This window comes from Lycorma delicatula, chromosome 1 (assembly GCF_047948215.1).
Source record: "Lycorma delicatula isolate Av1 chromosome 1, ASM4794821v1, whole genome shotgun sequence".
In the NCBI taxonomy this organism is placed as follows: domain Eukaryota; kingdom Metazoa; phylum Arthropoda; class Insecta; order Hemiptera; family Fulgoridae; genus Lycorma; species Lycorma delicatula.
This window is the reverse complement of record NC_134455.1, coordinates 152,361,812-152,377,013: the sequence shown is the minus strand read 5'-3', so window position 1 is coordinate 152,377,013 and position 15,202 is coordinate 152,361,812. Positions and strand designations below refer to the sequence as shown.

Below are 15,202 nucleotides of genomic sequence, written 5' to 3'. Positions count from 1 at the left end.
TAGCATGATCAAAATTGGAAAAAATTAGCTTAAGCTAATGATTTATTAATTGTAATAAAAAAAAGTTTGTCATGAAATTCCAAAAACATTTATGTTTTAGTTTTAGAACAAATTTGATTTTTTATTAGATACATGAATATAACTGACAGAAAGTTATTAGCAAACACATGACAGATACCAGAATTTTTATAAATATAAAAATGAAAACAGTTTCAATTTAACAAATGAACAGTAAACAAAAAACATGATATCCAAACTCCCAAAACAATAAAATTGTTAAGGTTAAGGTACTAGTCCTTTGGGACTATAGGCAGCCCTTCACGATATCATTATAACAAGATTGTCAAATTAATTTGAGTGTTTTAATTTATCTTATGATTATTGCAAGTTATTTGTATTAATTTAAAAATAATTTAATACATTACATTTTTATTTTCTCTTCTAGGGTCCATATTATTTTATCGATGATGGTCCATTGTTGGATTCTTTGGAACATGTTGTTGAGCATTACTCTCTGATGCCTGACGGTTTGCCGACAACATTACAAATTCCAATGCCACCTAGACCAAAGCCTCCATTGCCACCACCACATTCATTTTCTGAGGTATATGACTGTTAATTTTGTTCTAAGATGTCTCCTATTACAAATAAAATTTACAGTATTTATCTTATAGTATCGATTCATTGGCTCATTATTAATATATTACTCGTTAATTAGCCATAATGCCATAGTATTTATATTTTAATAGCTTACATGTTATTTGAATGAAACTAGATTTTTTATTAGTGGTATATTTTATGACATAAGAGTACATATACTTAGTGGCAAATAGATTAATCCAAACAGTATTTTTAACAGAAATTTTTTTTTAAAGAAAAAATGTTTTAACTGTCAAACTTACTCAAATTTAATAGTTTATGTGTCCTTTGTTTTTGATTATCTCATTAATCCTCTTTGGCATTGATTTCACTAAGGTAGAACAATGATTTTTGATTTCTTCATCATGAAGCTAAACCTGTATCACTAAACTAATAAGGTCAGTTTTTATGCTACAATTCATTTTCCCAAGTCTTCTTTTTAGTATGGCCCATAAATTTTTAGTGGGATTCAGGTTGGGGGAGTTTCCTGGCCATGACAGCACTCAAATGTTTTGGTTTTTGAAGAACTCTTTTGCTTTTTCTGATGTGTGACATGGTGCAAGGTGCTCTTAAAAAATGAATTTTGGGTTCTTCAGCATAAGTGGGACTATTCTTCTTTGGCATATGTTAATGTATTGGTCCGATTTTATCATCCCATGCGTCTTCCCAAATCAGCTGATTTGGAAGTCAAGAGTTTCAGCTTTCAAGTCCTAGTAAAGTCAGTTATTTTTACAAGGATTTGAGTACTAGATCGTGGATACCGGTGTTCTTTGATGGTTGGGTTTCAATTAACCACACATCTCAGGAATGATTGAACTGAGAATGTACAAGACTACACTTCATTTACACCCATACATATCACTCTCTTTCATCCTCTGAAGTATTATCCGAACGGTATTTACCGGAGGCTAAACAGGAAAAAGAAAGTCCATTCTTTATGTTCCTTTGTCCATTGAAGTCTTTTTGTCTTCATAACCTTTGTCAGTAACTACTTATTTTTAGGTTTCTGAGCAATCCTTCCCACGGCCAAAAATCTTCTACAAACTGTCATATCAGAAACATTAGTCCCACTGACTTTCAAATTCTTACTAAGGTCAACAGTTGACAATCGTGGATTAATTTTGCTTTTTCTTATTAGTAACTGATCCTGTGTAGGCATGGTTTTCTTTTTCCATCCACATTCTCCTTTTCTCTTTGGAGAGATGGAACCCTTTTTTCTAAACCTTTTTATTATTTCATTTACAGTGCCTAACCCCACACTATACTCACTAGCAATCTGTCTTTGAGTCATTTGTATATGTTGGGACTGAGCAACATTTTTTGACCACTTTCATGAGGTTATATCCATTGTATTAACTAGAAACTAATAACAAACTTATAGCAGAAACTCACAAGGTCACCAAAAACTAACTGACAATGAATTATAAAAGCACAAAAATCACTAATTCTGTTTGTATATGAACTAACAACAAAACCTGAAACGCCAAACAGCGAGTATTCTGCCACAGAATGAAAATTCAGTATAATATAACAGTGTATATATATAGTAATATTGTTATCAGTAATTATTTACTGAATTCATATGTTTTAATATTTTTGGGGATATAACAGGAACATAATTTTTAACTTGCATATAATTAATTACCAAAGCTGTATATTTTTAATATTCTGAGCTTGTAATGTAAAAGAAGAAGTGAATTTAACGCATATTAGTGTCAGTATTTTCATTTAAAAAATGCGTATATTGTTGATAGGAAGCTATACATTGCCTAACATAATTTTTATATTGATTTACATCAGAAAATTCAACACTAAGAAAAAATTATGATATTTTCACAGTATTTTTTTCTGTGTGTATAGTTTGCACCATCAGTTTATTAACTTGGAATAATAGTCTAGTTATTAGCATTACATTAACTGTTTTCAAAAATGTGGATTGTGAATCACATTCATGTTAGTATTATTATTAATTGAATTAATTATATCTAACAATATCAATTATTTATGATTGTCTCATTTGTAATTGTTAATATTATTTTACAGTTTTATGAAATCATTATTAATGTTATTTGATTTTGCTTCTCTTTGCTAACAAATGTGTCAGTTTATAAAATTACCTAATGTTTATATATCCAATTTACTTATATTCATCAACATTTATTTTTAGTTCTCTATATCATATGAGGTCTGTTCAGAAAATAACCGAACATTTTTAGTTATACACCAACAAAGATATTTAGTGAGGTGTGATTGGCAGCTGTGTTCTGCATAACCTCCTCTGTAACCACATGTTTTTGGATTGTTGATATCTTGTTTAATTCTCATGTTATTGTTATTTGAGTGCAACTTGTTTAAGTGTTAGTAGCAATTTTTTTAATATGTAATTTTCAGGATAGAAAAATAAAAGTTTGATACATTTAACCTTTTAATCCCTACGAACGTTCTGGTACATTACAATATTATTTACTATGCTCATCCATGAACATTCATTTTGTTAATACTAGTAACGCTCTCTGTTATGAATTTAAGGTACTTTTTTCTATTTACAAACGTAAAACATTCAGAAGGTTGTGTTTTTTGTTACTTTCTTGAATTGTATTTACCTTGCTCTCTGGGAGAAACATTTTAGTTATATTTATGTTATTCCATGTGTAGTTAGTGCTTTGTGTTGTAACGGCTAAATCTCTTATTCATGATGATGAAATAATTTTATATCTCACTAATCCTGAATTAGACATTGAAAATACGTAGGAAATTATTGGTAATTATAGTATAATATTAGGCATGAGTAATTATGACAGTTCTGATACTGCCAAAACTGAAATATCATCACACACTCCTGCACTTTCAGAAATTAGTCGTAAACAGATTTGTAAATATTGAACAGTTTAACATATAAATAGAATATTATGTCTTTAGAATAAGGTAAGTTGATTTTATTTTTATTGAAAATTGTACTTAAATTTTGATATGTATGCTGTTTTATTATTAGAATGAGGTATTTTCCCTGAGGGGAATTGTTATTTTGGCTACATTTTCTAGTTGGTATGTTTAGTAGGCCTATATATAATTTTATTTTTTTTTACGCTTATAATATAAAGAAAGAAAAAAAAACAGTACTAAGCGTACCTGTACAAAAATATTTTACTTAACAGTGGAACATTTATTTATAATTAGGGATTCCACCCCCTTAGGTTATTTGTGACCTTTTGTACAGTTATTTCATAATATGCAGGCCCTAACTAAGTTAAAAAAATAATAGAAATCAATTGCTGTTTGTGAAAATAACATATTTTAAAAAATAAAGTATTATTTGGGGGAAAACAAAAAACCCAGGTTGTAGGCACAGTTCATACTGTGCCTACACAAATTCATAGGCACAGTGTGTTGCTGCCACACAAATTAGTGTGGCAGCACCTGCAATACGAGCAACCAACTTCACTTCACCTACGCTTCATGCATATGAACTTTTCTCTTGTCACAATACTTTTCATCCAATCCCACATGCAAAATCAATAACTATTAGATCAGGTTATCGTGGTGGCCCAGAGTACACCCTGTTGCAGCCAATTCATCCCCTGGAAATTCTCTTTAAGTATATCAATAGGCACATGAGAAGTAGGAAGGCACACCATCATGCTGAAAGTATATGGTATCTTGATGCTACTGAAACATCTTCTAATAGCAGCAACGATTGTTCTTTAAGGAGTTCCAAGTAAATGTCGGAATTTAGACATCCTGGGAGAATGATTGATCCAATTAGCTAGAATTGTAAACTAGAAGAGACCACACATTAACACTAAATCAGTGTTGAAAATTACATTCTACCATCACGCCTGGATTGACTTCTGCCCAAGTATATTTGTTACAAATGTTATTGGTACCATTCTGAGTAAATGAGTCTCATCAGTAAATAAAATGAACAGTGTAATCTGTGTTTTATATTCAACCAGTTGTAATATTGCAAACGAAGAGGAGGATCTTTTGTTTGAAAATTTTGTAAGTGGTTGATTATGGTAAGAGTACAGCCATTACGAAATGTCCTCCACACCATAGACTGGGAAACTCCAAATCGCCAGGAAAGGCAATTAACACCTAGACTGCATTGAGTAGTCTCAATAATGGTTTCATCAATATCAGCTCATGATGGAGAGAATGGTCACAGTGAGCACTAATGCTAGAAATGTACCTGTTTCTTAATGTATGGAATCTTCCACTAATTGTTTTAGGATTTGGAACTCTGCGGTTAGAAAAACATCTTTGTACTCTGCAGCTACAGTAACTGCATTTCCATCACACATCCCCAAGATTAATATCATGTTGGCATATTCCTTAGTCATAAATAACAAAGGCATTGTATGATACCAATTACAACACACACACACACTCACTCACTCACTCAATTAAACTTCACTGTCTGTACTGGCAACAATTCACAGCAGTAACGAAGAAGATGCAATGCACTGATGACATGACATAAAATGCATTGTTGGCCAGCTGATTTCTATGCTACCAACTTACAAAATCATAATTTCTTAAATTTTCAATTTGACAGGGAAAGATACATAAACTTTGTTGTCTGAATAACATTACTATTGGGTTTTTTTTTTATTTGATTAGTCGTTTAATTTTATTTTCATCTTTATATAACACTATTTTTTGTATTTTTGCACTTTGTAAGGAAGCAAGCAATGCTTCATATGTGTGATCCCTTTGTTTTCATTCAGTAAGTATTAGTAATAAAATAAAATTTCTTGAACATGTATTTGTTTTTTTTTGGGCTATTTTACATCATTTTCTCAGAATTAAATTCTCTAAAAGTTTTGATAATAAATTGTACACACTTGTTGGTCATTTAGCAAAGCTTTTGTATTTTTTAAAATAAAAAAATGTGTTTTTGAAGAACAAATTTTTCTTTTTTATGTCAGATGTTAGAAAATTATTGAAGATATAATTCTGAACCTGTTTTATTCAATTATCAAGTCAAAAACCATAAGAAACCGTAAAGTTTACCCTTTAATATGAGTTCCTAGAGTTTTAGTATGTTTTATTTTATTCTTTACCCAGGAATCAGGGCGAAATCTTTCACTGGCCGTAATTCGCTAATAGAGCATTTGCAGACCCATGTTGTATGGGTCGCATGCGTCCATGAGTCCCATGTTATATTGACCCATGTTAGAAAACTTTTTTTATTATTTTTGCTAGTAAACTGAGCTCAGAAAGTGCCAGTTACACTATGTGATCATCCTGTATATCACAAAAAATATGTTTTTGTATAATTTAGAACAGAGTTTCTCAACCTGGGGGGGGTTTTTATGAGAAAAAAGATTTATTATAAACATTTTACTTAGATTTATTAAGTACACGTGTGAAGAATATAGTTAATGAGATAGTTGCTTTTTTTTCATTTATAAGTTTCTCCATATGTGAGAAGCACAAAAGCAAATTGTTTTCAAGTGATAAAAAGATAATTCCTATATTTAGTTTTTAGAATAACCATAAATGAAAAACCCCTTTCACAAAGGTAAGATGTGGCAAAATGGATGTTTTCAATGCGTCTTAAATGTTTTCAAATTTCCATATTCACTTCGACAATCAAGCCAAAAAATTATCTAAATCTTCATGTGTGAATTGTAGTTGTAATATTTCACCAGCACAGACATTTCGATTTGTATACTAGATTGTGGATACCATTGTTCTTTGATGGTTGGGTTTCAATTAACCGCACATCTCAGGAATATTCAACCTAAGATACAAGACTGCACTTCATTTGCATTCATACATATCATCCTCACTTATCCTCTGAAGTAATACCTTATTTATGGTGGTTCGGCAGCTAAACACAAAAAAAAAAGAGAAACATTTCAATGATCTGATTGTGAATCTTAACTGTAACTTAGTAGCTGCAAAAATGTTTTCACTAAATGGATTCAGAACCTATCTCTTTGAGAAATCATTTTTATCTTCTAGGAAATACTTCGTCAACTGAATTTTTAGCTCTTTCAAATGCATCTTCATGCTACCCAAATTGTGGTAAATAATAATGTTTTAAATAATTTTTCTCACTATTATCAGAAGTGAGTGGAAACATATCAAATTTTCTGCTTTGATGGCAAATAATCCAGATATCAAGCTTCTTAATGAAAGCATGAACTTTTGTCAGTCATTAATAAAATGTTTTTATCATCTTCCTGTAAATTTACATTAAAGTTGTTTAAATATGAAAATACATCAGCTAAGTAAGCTAATGGCAGCACGTACTCTTTATTCTGTAAAAACATTGAGAATAGCATTTTTTTATTTTGGAAAAGCATTACTGATTCATCTCACAATTCCAGTAACACTTTCTCCCACAATAGCCATCTGACTTCTGTATGGAAAAGAAGAGATTTTTTCTTTTCACCTATTTCATGCATTATTTAGCAAACAGCCTGTTCTGTAACTGACTTTTAATAAAATTAACCAATTTTAAAGCTTCACAAAGAATTTGTTTAAGATTTTCCGTTATATTTTTTATAGCAAGAGCATGTCTTTGAAGAAAACAGTGCTTCCATTCTGCCCTTGGTATAAGACAGTTTTTCACAAATCCACTATTATTGCCTTTGCACCATCACTACATACTGCAATACATTTTTTTCAGCCTATGTTATAGTTTTTAGTAGCCAGTTAAGATCGTCAAAAAGACATGTCTGGTTGCACGACCAGGTATTGATTTGCCAAACAACATGTTTTTTTGATTGATGTGTCCCTATCGCATTCATATTTCTCAAAACATAAGAAATGAGAAATGTTTGCCACATTTGATGATCATCAAATTGAATACTAAAAACTTAACTTGAACTCACTTACTCAATTGTCTGATCACATCATCAGCAGCCTTGTCATCGATTCACCTTGATACCTTGTCATTAGAAAGCAGAATTTTTTCTATTTTTTTGCTTCTTCCACCCTCTATTAAAACACTGGTTGTATTGCAGCAGGTATTTGAGGTTTTCGTCAATTGTATGGGGTTTGGACATCGTAGCTACTCTTAATGTTATGAGATAAGATGCTTTAAGTGTACTTTGATCAGTCCATGCTGATCAAAGCCATCTTGATTTACAAATAGAAGCTGGTTTATTTCTCAAAGTATGTAATTTTCTTTCAAAAAGTTCCGAGAATTTGCTTTTATGATCCAGATGTGTAGTTTCCTAGTGTCAAATTAATTTTGGTGGCTTCATACTTTCATCAGAGAGGACTTCAAAGCAAATAACGCACTGTGGCTTTCCATCCAATGAGGTAAAACCGTAATTTGAATAACTGTCATGGTATAATCTTTTCTTTTTATCAATTGATTCACTAGATGTAGGTAGCTCACTTCATTTTTTCACAAATTTATCCATTTTGCATAAGAATCTAATTTAAAAAAACATTTACATAGTTTGATCTCACACTAAAAAACCAAAACCTCAATTATTACTATTTTCTGTGAAACTACACTTTTAAAAACCTAAATAGATCATGAAATATTTATTATATTCTTTTTTAACTTTTTGAGGGTCATGGAGCTAAAAAGATTGAGAATCATCAATTTAGATATTAATCTGTAGTTTAGATTTTTAATGTAATTGTTACCATTTGCTCTGGTTAAGTTTTATCATCTCTACCCTTCAACCAGAAGGTTTGGTTAGAGATCTACTCCGTGTTTCAAAGAGAATATAAGGGTTTTAAGGTTATGCAATATTTATTAAATTTACATTCATAAATTATATATGAAATGAAAGAGCAACTCAAACAGTTTTTCCTATAAGTGTTCAATGTTAGCACCATTCGTCACATGGCACACGTCCATCTAAGAGTTCATCCCATACTTTAATCAATAAGTCTGGAGCAATTGATGTGACAGCTGCTTCAATCCTATGTCTCAAGTCAGGTAGGTCAGCTGGTAAGGTTGGCACATAAATTCTTTGGGGGTTTATCTTCATAAACACCCAAAAAAAAAAATCGCACAGGGTTAGATCAGGCAAATGTGGAAGCCACAGAAAACAAGCCCTATCAACTGGTCCCTGGCGACCAATCCAGTGGCTGAGGAGAACTCCTTTCAATCAATCACATTATGTCAGTGAGGAGGTGCACTATCTTGTTGCAAAATAAAGTTCTGTGGTTCATATTGCAGTTGAGAAAAACTTTCATGTTCAACATTGTCTTCGAACACACTCAGCGTCCTGTACTCTTCTTTTTACAAACACAGTCAGTGGTTTCAAATTGTTTATACTATCTATAAGTGTTATTGTCACTACGGGATCACAAAAGAAAGCACAATAAATGGTAATTAAAGATTCACACTTCGCAAACTGTTAAACACAGAACGCTTTCTGTTTCGGGTTTGCCATCTTTGCTACTAATGCTTTCAAGTAGAAGGTAAAGAAGGTACAGGAAACAGTTTATGAGCTGTGCACAGCTAAAACTGTTTGCATTTTCTTTTGTTTCATGTATAATTAATCATTTTACATGATACTTTAGAAATATCACATAGCTTTAAAACCCCAATATTCATTTTTAAACACTCTGTACATCCTTATCAAACATGTTTTTTTTTTTTTTTACTTTCTACAAAATACATTTCTCATATTAAAAAAAAAGAAGAAATAATCTCTTACTGAGGTTTGTCTCTTGTTACTAAATCTATAAATAATTCTATTTTACATTTTTTAGTATTAATTTATTAAAGAAACATGGTCATATATATATATATATATATATATTGTTATTATATTATATATTATTATGATCACATGAAAAAGTTCATATTACTCCAGAGCTTAGTAATATTAGAAGATAATGTGGTAAATTGTTGATATACTTAAGTAATATAAGAAAAGAGCTAGCTGTATAAAAAAGTGAAAGTATAAATTTTTATAAAATTTCACATTCTTACAAAAATATTCATAAAATTTCTGAAAATTGGTTCTCTTGCCATTTTTTGTACTTAATTAGGTGTAATAATATGCAGTGCAAAATTACACAATGTACATGTGAAAATAAGGAACCAGAATTAAAATTTCAGCATTATTCTGTCTTATGCAAGCAAAAACAAGCTTAAAAAATAATATATTTTGAAACTTTATTAGTATTAAAATATTGTAATCATATGTTTATAAATATATTTTATTTTATGTGTTCATTAAGCGATTTAGATATACCATCAATATGGTGTATTGTCTTTGGCAGTTTGTTAGACTCTACTAATACATTTTAAGAGTTCATAAAGTTCTATAATATTCAAGTTTTTCAGGTATACGTCATGATTTATTCAATGCCTTTGAGAGATTGTACCAAAAACTGGACATTATTATTGTGATCTTTATGACTTCACAATTTACAGTGTAAAACTACATATAGCCCTAATGGTGTTTTTCTGCATTTGAAGTCAAATATTTATTATTAATTAGTTATTGTCATTAGTTTGAAACTAAGTTACTGCAAGTTTAAAAAAAAAGTCTCAAGTAAATAAATCCCTTTAAGCACTGGTATAATGTTAAAATAATTCAGTAAGTACATCAGATTTAAAGTATTTTTATTAATTAAATGTGCTGAATAAGTTATTGCTAACTTTGACCATTTATGTAAATTAAATGTACAGCAGAAACATTTTGTAATCAGAATTTAATGCTAGCATTATATATAACATTGTTATTTTTATTTTTTTAGTGATATCTAAGTATCTTTTATAATCTTCAAAAATATTAAAAGTAAAATTATTAATTTAATTTCTTTTTATAAATAGATGTCTGCTATGACTCTGCCGATGAAACAACATAAACGTGAACGAGATCCAGCAACAAGACAGGCAGCAAATAATATTTCTACTTTGCCATTACCAGCTAAAAATAAAAATAAATCTACTCCTATGCATCACTCAAAGCCAGATGCAAATATGAATACTACACCTTTACCTTTGCCTAGATCACAAAAAATGCCATCTCAAAATGAGGAAGTTGAAGGCATGTCTCTATACTGTTCAATTATTTTATAATATTTTTATTTTTGTTATTAATTTAGTTTTAATATATAATTGTTAATAGTTTTAATTGTATATTTAATACATGTAGTTATTAAATAGTATTATTTTTGTTATTCATAATATAGTTGAATTGAGTAAAAAATAATAATTTTTACACCTTTTTTCTCAACTTAATCATAATTATATATTTGTCCAGATGAATTATACAGTGCAGAAGATTTGAATTTAAAAGGAAGTTAATTCACACTAAAACTAACTAGTTCCTGAATCAGTGGGGTTTTTTTATAGGTTTTTCAATTTAGATTATGGTTAAAAACATTAGTTAAGATGGTAAAGATCACTATTAGAAGAGTATTAATTAATATTACTATAAATAAAATAAGAATTTCACTTTTTTTAAATGATTTGATTATCATAATATCTTTTAAGTATACATTTTTTAAGGTGTTGAAATGAAGCTCTAATACACTTAATTTTACTTTTTATAAAAGTAAATGTAAAATCAGTAACTTGGCTGACTTTTCTGTAGGGTCATATAGCAATTGTATATCATGCATTGTTTACTGAACTATGTCTAAAGAAAGTCTTGAACTATGGAAACTGAGTCTTGGCATGAAACTAAAAAAAAATTTCAAGTGAAGAACAAAAAGTGAACAAGAAAACAAAAATTGGAATGAACAACAAAAAGAAAGTTCACTTGAACAAATGACATATTTTACTTTTTTATTCCATCTGTCTGTCTTTTTGTGTTTTTAAACAGATTTGTAACAAATTGAGATATCATAGTAATATTTGATTTACGTATTTATAGCACATTCTCTCATGAAAACGCAGATTTATATTTCCTTAAATTTCATAATGGGGGCTATATTCATTTTTAAGTCATTTAAATGAATTAAAAACAGCTACAAATTTTCTTTAATTTTAATTATGCTAATGTTTTTCATTGTAATTTGTTCATTTTAAATCATTTAAGCAAATAAAGTATAACCTTTTTACAATGAAATGCTTAACATTTTATTTCATGAAAATAATTTTGTGAAATATGTACTGATATAAAAATTAAAATGGGCAACATTTTGAAATTAAAAAAAGTAAAATCACGTTTCTTCTTTTCTATTTGTTAGAGAATGTTTATATAAACAAATGCATTAAATATCATTAAGGAATCTCAACCAGTTCTTGAGTTATACATTTTTATTAAACAGTCATGAACTGATCAATAGTTGGACACTAGAGCAAGGTAGGATGTTTTTTTCATATGAACAATTTTAGTTAATTTTCATGCCTCAAATCAGTTTCCAAAGTATTTTTTATTGATTTGTCGCAGTTGTACAAATAATGTTGGAAATACAAAAAATTTTGAAGATGTTAAAGTGGCTAATATTAACAGTAGTTTGGTGTTTAAACATCATCTGCCCATTTATTATTCCCGTCCTCATCTATCATCCATATAAAGTGTCAGAAATTGGATTATAAAAAACATTGTAGGATTCTATAAGAATATTAAGATTAAAAAATGTGTAATAAAAATATCAAATAATATATATATAGTAAATATTATATATATATATATATATATTAATAAATATTAAATAATATTGTTTAATAAAAATAATTTTCTTAATATGTAGTCCTGGAAAGTAGCCTGTATTTGGGTATAAAAAAACACAGCAAAAGAAAGATTTATTAACACAGGAAAAGATTTATTAGATACAATTTGAAAATACATCCTTAAATTATTTTTCTATATAGTCACCAAATAAATTGAGACATTTGTCTTATAAAAATTCTGCTGCGTGATTTTTCAGCCACTCAGTGACACCTTCCTGGAGCCCCTTTCATCATCAAAGTGCTTAGTTGCGAGCCAGTTTTTCATGTAAAGGAACAAATGATAATTTCTTGGTGCCAGATCTGGGCTGTACATAGGATGATTGGAAATTTTCCCAAACGTTTTTGAGTATGCTGAGTCATGTGCAGTTGTGCATTGTTATGGATGACAAAAATCCCAAAAGTCAAAATGCTGCATCACTTCTTTTGGATTGTTCTCTTAGCTTTCTTAGGGTCTCACAATACAATTTTGCATTTACTGTAGCACCAAGCTCTGTGAATTCAACAAAAATTACCCCTTTTCTGTTCTAGAAAACTATAGCCATTACTTTTCTTGTTGATAGTGTTTTCCAATATTTTCAGGTTTTTTTTGGAGTGTTTGTGACCCCCAGTTCATAGAGTTTTGTTTTGTTTTAACATTCACATACGATGTGAATGTTAATCCAAGTTTTTTCATGTGTGTCACTATGTGATCAAGTTGTGCCTCACCTTCCGTGTCATAGGCCTCGAGAAAAGTCAGAGCAGATGACATATGCTGAAATTTGTGTTGTTCTGAAAGAAGTTTTGGAGCCCATAGAGTAGAGTGCAAAAGTTATGGTAACTCAAATTTTTCATCACAACTTCATACAAAAGGCTCCATAAAATTTTCAGAAACTGAAATGAAAGCTGTGTAATAGGATTTGAACCTTAGAACTCTGAACTTCAAAATAAGCTGATTTATGACGATGAGTTTTATCATTAGACCAACCTGATGGGTTATTTGAAATTTTGTTTTTACTGATAAATATAACAACTATTGGTTGGATTGTTCCTGTTAAAAAGATGATGTTTTATTATTTGTTGCTTACTAAAACACTCTTAATAAGATAATCTTTCAGGAAGAATAAGCTTACATTTTTGGATTGGTTTTTAAATTGTGTGTTTTTTCTAAAAAATCACTCTTAACCTTCGGATGGTAGTTTCATGTAAAGAATATAAATTGTCATTGATTGTATGATGTAAAAATATTGTCAAAATTAGAAAATTTATAAAATTAAATCTTTTTATAATGGTTGTTTGTTGTTTTTTTTTTAAGAATAAATGAGACTAAAAAAATAAATTTGCAGCAAAATATTAAAATCTATGAACAAATGATTGAAAATTCATATTTAGTTTAATATTAGTACCTTAATGAGTGACTGACTTTCTTTTCACAGAATTCATTCCTTATGACAACTTGATTTTAAAAGATGTTCTGGGTGAAGGAGAATTTGGTGCTGTTTATAGAGCAATTTATCAAAATCGAGAAGGATTTGAGGTGAGTCTGTCTGTAGGTCCTGTACATATGTACGGTTTTGGAAACCACACGATTCCTTAATGATTCTATCTTTTTTGGCAATCTTAGGTATTTGTTTGTTGATATACTATTTTGCCTAGTAGTAAATTATAGGTATAAGTAATTAAAGGGTTATACTTATTGAAAGAATTGCAGAGTATGAATTTGTTACCTGAAGATTATATACATTTTTTTATTAGTAAAAGGGTTTTCCTACAAAGATTATTAATAAGAAAATATTTCATTTTTATAATGAGAAGAGATTGACATGTAAAGCAGTGTAAAACTGTGTTGAAAAAATTCTTTCAAGGATTGAGAATCCTTGAAAGAAGTAGTTAAAGAGAAATGACATCCAAACAAAATCAATAGTATATCAGAAAGGAGTAGATGATTTCAGTTGGCAGGTAAGTGACATTAGACAGCATAGTGATATCATTAGTGTTTTCATGGTTTGGCTGCAGTAAAATGCAGGATTCAATTTCCTAAAAGTGTATGTTCGGTGTGGATATCCTGACAGCTGACATGAATACAAAATAAATCAGATGTCATGATTGACTCATCTCTCTTGGTACACAGACGTGCTTTGCAGGTTGACTCTGGGCATGAATCACTACCAACATTGAATTAAAACATGATTTGCAAGTATGGAAAATCCCCTTTCATCTTCATGGCAGAAATTCATTGTTAAAACCTCAACTATTAAAGTTACACGTACAGAATTTTGTATTTTCAAGGAATGCTGTTTCCCCATTACCAAAAGTTAGAAGATATTGCTGATTGCTATATCATATATTGAAGTTCTATTTATGGTTTGGACTATACAGTGTGCAGTTTGGAAGGAAATGTGCAGGCTTCTGTCTAGAAAAGTTGTTACTTCATCGCTTGTCAGACTGTTTGGTTTAATTAGCGCAGGAGAGAACTGATGAGTTAACGTGGCAACTTCTTAATTCTTCTTACAACCCCAACTTAGTTCGTGTGATTTTCATCTCTGTTAGTTTGTTAAAAACTTAAAAATAGTAGTAAATGTGGCCAGTATTATTGAAGATTGTCTTGAAAAACTGGAATTTTTCAAGTAACTTAAATTTACTACTTTTCTAATAGCCAGAGTACTTTTTTAATTGTCATATGTGACCTGTTCACTCATTTACCTTAAACATCATGAACAATAAGTGAAGAAGGTTAGAAATATGTTTTATCAAAGTTGTAAAGTAACTTGTTTTTATTATGCTAATTTATTTCATGTTTGTTCCAGGAATTTGTGTTGTGTATCTATTTTTTTATCTCAGTGTCTTTACAAAGTTTTTTTTAGCCTGTGCCTACTTCTTATGTGTGTTCTCTGTAATGTAATCAATAATACTACTGATAGTTTTTCAATGAAGTAGTATTACATTGGATTGCATGAATATTATTAGTCT

The 15,202-nt window shown here is 29.7% G+C and overlaps 1 protein-coding gene across 6 annotated transcripts in view; it reads left to right on the top strand.

The window, feature by feature from the left end:
• Positions 1-15,202, top strand: part of Shark (SH2 ankyrin repeat kinase) — a 109,587-nt gene that overhangs the window by 74,930 nt on the left and 19,455 nt on the right. For all 6 annotated transcript variants that reach the window (XR_012756261.1, XR_012756260.1, XR_012756266.1 and 3 more), the window contains exons 9-11: positions 446-604; positions 10,406-10,622; positions 13,669-13,769. Coding sequence is in view for 1 of the 6 variants with exons in the window: in XM_075365221.1 (XP_075221336.1) it covers positions 446-604; positions 10,406-10,622; positions 13,669-13,769 (477 nt within the window). In the remaining 5 variants the exon portion in view is untranslated. The remainder of the gene's footprint in view (positions 1-445; positions 605-10,405; positions 10,623-13,668; positions 13,770-15,202) is intronic.